This window comes from Myotis brandtii, unplaced genomic scaffold (assembly GCF_000412655.1).
Source record: "Myotis brandtii unplaced genomic scaffold, ASM41265v1 scaffold165, whole genome shotgun sequence".
NCBI classification, from domain to species: domain Eukaryota; kingdom Metazoa; phylum Chordata; class Mammalia; order Chiroptera; family Vespertilionidae; genus Myotis; species Myotis brandtii.
Genome location: NW_005356042.1, coordinates 3,715,677 through 3,722,060, shown reverse-complemented (window position 1 = coordinate 3,722,060; position 6,384 = coordinate 3,715,677). Strand labels below are relative to the sequence as shown.

The following is a 6,384-nucleotide window of genomic DNA, read 5'->3' as shown; positions in this document are numbered from 1 at the left end:
GGAATGTTAAGCTGTGGCTCTGGGCCAGCACCCAGGCTCCAAGGGTAGGGGCCTCCCAGATCCTCTCCCCAAACCCCCAAACCTATTGCTCTCAGAAAGGTGCCCGGGATGGAAACCCCACCCTGCCATGGACCCAGGCTCAAGTCCACGCACTTTGTCCGCAGGATGCCTACGACATCAGCCAGCTGCGCCACCCGGCAGAGCTGGCAGCCCTGAGTGCCCCTCTGGGACGGCCACTGCTGCGCCGCGACACCCCGTTCAGCTGGGTGCGCCCCCCACCATCCCGCGTGCTGCCCACCAGCCCCGCTGACATGGCAGACTTCATCAACGATGTAGGTCCCCCAGGGGTGGAGAGGGCAGGGGGCACACACACACCACACACCACACACAAGTACATCCATGTACCCCGTACATGCACAGCCGCAGGGAGTGGGCTCACTCCTGGGGACCCTGACCGAGCTTCCAGGAAGCTCCTGAGGACCTGAGAGCTGAATGAGGCTTGTGGAACAGAGGGTCACAGCCACTTAAGCCCCGGGGAAGTGGAGGCCCTGACACCCGGCACAAGATCACGGTAGACCCAGTGGAGCTGGGGCTGGTTGTAGGCTGCACTGGCCACAAGCGCTGGCAGAGGAGACGTAATGAGCCCTGCAGGTAGAAGTGCAGCTGTCAGCTAAACCCAGGCGTCCATAGTCGCTCCTCTGGACACAGCATCACTGACTTCTTAAGGTCAACACAGGAGATGCCCAGAACCTGGGAATCCCATTGAGTGGGCGACAGGGGGAGCAGGCAGGCACTTCTCAGTAGTGCGAGGGGCAGGCCCAGGTTCAGGTATGCAACCTGCAGAAGCCAATGTGTATATTAACAGGTGGAGGCAACAGACCAGCCAAACCTTTAAGAGGCAGAACCAACTGTTCTCCAGATGGGGTGTCAGGAAGCCTCAGGCAGGACAGTCTTCAGGGAGGGCTGGGCCCAAGGAAGGAATCAGAGGGAACCTTCTTTTTTCAAATCTGAATCCTGGGACTGGGGCTCCCAATGGTGCTGCTCCTCAAACCCCGGTAACCCTCAGACCACCTCTGCCCCTTCCTGGTGCCATACCTTGGTTGACCTCACCCTGCACTGCAGCTGGGGTGCGTGTGCCTGAACTCCTGGGGCCTCTCTGTAGGGCTTGGAAGCTGCGGACAGTGACCTCAGCGTCCCGCCCTACGACACTGCTCTCATCTATGACTACGAAGGAGATGGGTCCATGGCAGGGACACTGAGCTCCATCCTCTCCAGCCAGGGTGACGAGGACCAAGACTACAGCTGCCTCCGGGACTGGGGCCCTCGCTTCGCCCGGCTGGCCGACTTGTACGGCCCTCCCTGAGGGCCGGATGCAGTGGCCACTCAGGACGGGGCAGAGCTTTCTGATGGGGACCTGCACCCACCCTGCTGAGGGCACAGCAGTTGGACACAGAGGGTGGACATCCTCACCAGGATGGACAGCCTGACCACAGAGGTCTGACTGCACGTGTCAGCAGCTGGCCGTGTAGCGGGGAGGACTGGCTGACCTGTGCAGAGATGCCGCAGGGCATCTGGTCCCACACGCCAGGTGCTTTGGGCAGCCTGCTTCTCCCGGGGAAGACAGAGTCCCAGGGGCAGAGCCCGGAGCCTGGAGTGGAGCTGTGGGAAGGAGGTGCCTCTCCCACCCTGAGAGCCCCACAAGCACTGCTCTGAGTCACCTGTGAGGGGGGCAGCCACCCTCATTCCCAGCTCCGACACCCCATGCAGATTTCATCTTTGTATGAAAGGAAGCAGCTCTCCGGCAAATGTGAATTAAAAGTGTGGTCTTTCCGGTACAGGGTCTGCACAATGACCTGCAGTGCCTCACTCCACCCGAGTCAGGCCAGGGCTGCAATGGGGACTGGCCTCCCAAGGGGAGCGGTGGGAGGGGCTGCAGGCATCCTGGCTTGGACAAGCTTGGAGTGGGGACCCCCTCAGCCCAGGATGCAGCCCGAAGGAAGAACTAGTGAGGATGTCAAGTTCCATGGACACCTTTATCCTTCACAAGTGGGGGTTGGGGTGAGGAGGCCAGGGCCCCCAGGAACAAGGGGCCCAACCGAGGACTCCCCCTTCACACTGAGCCCACAGCTCCTCCCTGAGACCCCTCTGCCCACACTGACATGTGGCCATCTGAGGGGAGGTGTGTCTGTCCAGCCAGAGTCACCCTTCCTGGACCAGTTGTGTCTGGGCCCAGCAGTGGGAGGGTGGCAGCAGGGGCAAGTAGTCCTGGCGGGGACGGACCCGAAGGAGCGGTGATCGGCGCAGGCGGTCAGCATCCTGCAGTGACTGGGGCAGCCCACGTCCACGGCTCTCAGGCAGCAGCAGGACACACACCAGGGCAAGGATGGCGAAAGAGGCGAAAACCACGTGGAGCAGGAAGAAGCCCCGCCGGCCATGCATGTCAGCGATGGGGGCGGCCGCCTGGCCCAAGAACCCAGCACCCAGCACGAGGCCCAGCCCTGCCGCCCTGCAGGAGAGGGTACAGTGTGGGCAGCCTGGGCAGGTGGCCATCCGCCATTCCTGACCTTTCTGTGCCAGTATCCTCCATGTCACCCAGGAAAAGACCATCTGAACTCCAGATGTGACTGAGTGGAGAAATCTCGGGTATACGCTGGGGAGGGAGCGGTGTGGGGTGTCCAATCTCAAGAGGACACAGTGTGTCCCGGCTGGGCAGTCCAGAGCTCACCTGATCACTGTGGGGAAGATCTCGGCTGCAAAGAGGCTGCTGAGGGTGGACACGGCCTGGGCGGCCAGCAGCCCCAGGACAGAGAGGGACAGCACAGTCCAGGCCGGCAGGTCTGGGGATGAAGAGAGGGTCCCATGCTGCCCAGGCCCGGTGGAGCCAGGCTCCCCCCTCGTCCATGTCTCAAGGGGTCCTGCTGGGCCTGCCCTCCCCAACCATTCACCCCTGCACCTGCACCCTGGGTTTGGCATCAGGTGTTGCAGGCTGCCCCCGTCCACACCAGACCCTTATATTCAGCCCCTTCATGTATATCCTTGTAGCCCCTTAACTCTTTAGGCCTCAGTTTCCCTGGGTGCACAGTGGGAAGATGAACAAGGTAAAAAGACAGTAGCCTCATCCCAACACACGTGCTTCTCTCTTATGACCCCAGGAGGGGGCTGATCCCAGGACCCTCCCCGCTCCGTCGGGCTGACCTCAGCCAAACAGGATGACCCTGTTCGCCTACAGGGCTCTGCACTCACACTGGACCCCTGAGAGAATCAGCAGGGATGCCAGGCCCATGACCAAAGTGCCCAACAGCAGGACCAGGCGGCGCCCCCAGCGATCCACTGTCAGGAGCAGGAAGACGATGGCCACCACCTCTAGGCCAGCCCCCAGGAAGTAGGGTCCGTAGAAGGCCAGCTCATGAGCGGCCAGTCTTCGGAAAAAGCTGGCTCTCATGCCCCCACTGACCAACCTGGGAAAGAGGGCAAAGCTATGGATTCAGCCAGAGCTCAGGACTCTGGAGACTGAACCCCAAAAAGGGGTGGTGGGGCACAGACCCTCTCAGCCCACCCACACCCTCCTCTCCTCACGAACTGAAGCCCAGGATGAGTCCATTTCTCCAGGTGACGCGCGTGTGCAGTAGCTCTAGGACCCAGTGGCGCTGGGGCTGGGGGTTCCCTGCAGACAGCACATCTAGCTCTATGGATATGAGAGAACATAAGAGGGTGTGTCTGTGGGGGTCCTCCTCCAGCACCCAGGCCTCCCTTCTCCTGGCTCCTCCTGGTGCATTACCCGTAGCCAGGGAGCTCTCCTCCTCGGAGCTGCTCTCAGGGTCCACGCCGCTGGCTTCCGCAAAGTGCCACAAGATCTTCCTGGCTTGGGCCAGCTGCCCCGTGGCCAGCAGCCAGCAGGGAGACTCCGGGAACAGGGCTGGGAACCTGCAAGGGTGGGGTGAGGATGCCTCAGGTCCTCCACACAGGGACAACAAGGGCCAATGCCCTTCCTCCCTGGAACCAGGGTCAGGACATCAAGTGGCTTTCTGTGTCCCTATCCCACACCCACATGCCTGGTGCCGCACAGAGGTGTAGAGGGAAGTGACAGGTGGCCTCCATGGAGGCTGCTGACCTGTCTCCTGCCATACTTACCCCCAAAAGAGCAGCAGGAGCCCTGTTGCCAGGGCACTCAGCCCCTGCAGAAGATGCCAGTCCTGTGCGAGCAGGGCCAGACCAGGCGACAGCAGAGTGCCCGCCACCAAGAAGAGGCCGGCCCCCATGGAGAACGTCAGGCGGTGTGGGGGGTCACACAGCTCCAGGCCTGAGCAGATAGAGATGGCCTGAGGCCGAGTCCTCTAGAGAGGGCAGCTCTGCCCCGGGCTGTGGGCACCAACTGCTGACCTGCCCAGGAGTGGACATCTGAGCCAACTCCCTGCCCACTCCAGCACCTGAGCCAGCCGCAAACAGCAGAGTCACACAGCAAACAGTGCCCTTCCATCTTCTCAAGAAGAGCCCTCAACAAGAGTACAGGGAATCCCCCCTGCGGCTGACGTCCTCCGCTAGTGGGGTTGGAGGCCTAGCCTGAGTGGGTGCCCCTCTCCAGTCCCCCACAGTACTCACGAGTCACATAGAGGGCCAGAGAGGCCCCTGCCAAGGACCCCCCGTGAAGCAGCCGCAGGGCCAGCAGGGCAGGAAAGCTGGCAGCCAGAGCCTCACCAGCCCCCAGGCCTGTGGCCAGCACCAGGGAGGACACAAACACAACTCTGCGGCCAAACCTGGTGGGCAGTGGAGGACACAGATGGATGCCAGTCAGGACAGCTCAGGGGTTTAGCTGGACCCTGAGGGGCTCAAGGGGAGGGGCAGCACCTCACCAGTCACAGCCCATGCCCAGGATGATACAGCCCAACAGCCAGCCCAGGAGGTGGCTCGTCTGCTCCAGTGGCACCTTCCAGCCGTTCTCACACACGAGGTTCCACTGCAGGGGACACCCGTCACTGTCAGCCAGCCAGGACCCCCACCGTGCGGAAGTCCCCAGAATATCAGGCTGGAAGGGTCCCTTAGACATCCTGCTCCAACCCTCCCTTGATAGAAGGGGAAATTGGGGCACAGAGAGGGCAAGGGACCTGCTCGGGGTCACACAGTGTGGGTCCTGACTATGGTGGGCGTCACATGGAATTAGAAGAATGTCTGAGCTGAGTCCCCCGGGGGTGATGACCTGTGGTCCCCAGAGGACCCACATGGAGCCCCAAGTCTGGTTTCTGTTTTTCTGGGTGGAGTTTCATTCACCTCTTTCCAGCCCTCACTCTCCCCCACAGCCTGGACCTCAGCTGACCTTAGTTTCTACCTGCTGGGCCCTGGGCCTCCAGTGCCTTACCCTCACTTCTCCTCTGCCCTGCTCACTTCAAGAGCAGCTCCCGGAACAGCCTGCAGAGCTGTGCTCACCTGCTTTTCCTGTCAAGGGCACTTGACCTCAGTTTTGCACCTCCCCACCTTCCCACTAAGGTCCTGTGCCTTTTGTACAAGCTTAACATACTGTCTGGAGTCACAGTGTGTCCGAGTTTTCATTTTAAAATCCAGCTGACTGATCGATATACCAACAGGAAGCAGGTGTGTGGTGGAACAGAATGGGTGGGAGAAGAGAAGCCCTGCTGGTTGGAGGGCCAAAGGCAGGACTGGCAGGGATGTGGCAACCTCGCCCCAGTTTCCACACTGGGGCCGATCCTCCCAGGGATGGGGGTGCAGCTGTGGGGCTGAGGCTGCCAAAAGGAGTTAGGGTCAGAAGGTACTAGCTGCCCCTCCCCATGTCTTCTCACCCAGACCCCTGAGTTGCCCCCTCGGGCACCCCTGCGTCTAGGTCTGCCTTTCCCAAACTGAACTGACTGTACTGCTCCCTTGATTCAAAGCCTTCTGTTTTGGAAACCCAGTCTTGACATAGCCCACAGCTACAGGTTGCTCAAAATGTTCCTGGCCCTGAAGTGAACTCCTGGTGCCGCCTACCTGGTCATACCTTCAGCTTAACTCCTCCTCTTCCTCCCCCAGGCTGCCTGCCCACCTCGGCAGCCCTTGGGTCGTGGACTCTACCTGGCACCCTCATCACTTGGGCATGAGGGACAGAAAGGGGGAGAAAAAGGGGGGTAACAGAAAAAAACGGGAGAAAGGAGGGGGAGAGAGCACGAGAGAGAAAGGAGGAGAAAGGAGGGGGAACAGAGGAGAGGGGGCAGAGGAAGGAGAACAGAGAAATGGGGGGAGAGGGGCAGGGGGACAGAGGAATGGGGGTACAGAACAAGGGGGTTACGAAGGAGGGGAGCAGAGTTTGGGTGGCAGGGTGCAGAAGAGCAGTCCTCTCGCACCTGGGTGACTGGGCTGCGCAGCAGGCCGGCGGCGGGCAGCGCGTAGTGCCAACCT

General features: G+C 61.1%; 2 protein-coding genes across 4 annotated transcripts in view; one reads left to right on the top strand and one right to left on the bottom strand.

The window, feature by feature from the left end:
• Positions 1 to 1,835, top strand: part of CDH15 (cadherin 15, type 1, M-cadherin (myotubule)) — a 17,244-nt gene extending 15,409 nt beyond the window's left edge. The window contains exons 13-14 of the mRNA XM_005862676.2: positions 165 to 332; positions 1,163 to 1,835. Of these exons, the coding sequence (XP_005862738.1) occupies positions 165 to 332; positions 1,163 to 1,363 (369 nt within the window). The 3' untranslated portion in view covers positions 1,364 to 1,835. The remainder of the gene's footprint in view (positions 1 to 164; positions 333 to 1,162) is intronic.
• The window catches only part of SLC22A31 (solute carrier family 22, member 31), a 7,741-nt gene extending 2,793 nt beyond the window's left edge, over positions 1 to 4,948 (bottom strand). Inside the window, exons 1-7 of one of the 3 annotated variants that reach the window (XM_014536649.1) lie at positions 4,851 to 4,948; positions 4,600 to 4,754; positions 4,132 to 4,300; positions 3,779 to 3,924; positions 3,577 to 3,685; positions 3,244 to 3,458; positions 2,726 to 2,837 (exon numbers count right to left, since the gene is read on the bottom strand). In XM_014536649.1, the coding sequence (XP_014392135.1) occupies positions 2,726 to 2,837; positions 3,244 to 3,458; positions 3,577 to 3,685; positions 3,779 to 3,924; positions 4,132 to 4,300; positions 4,600 to 4,754; positions 4,851 to 4,864 (920 nt within the window). In that variant the 5' untranslated portion in view covers positions 4,865 to 4,948. The other 2 variants (XM_014536650.1, XM_014536648.1) reach the window with 2 other exon arrangements.
• Between the last annotated feature and the right edge of the window lie 1,436 nt (positions 4,949 to 6,384).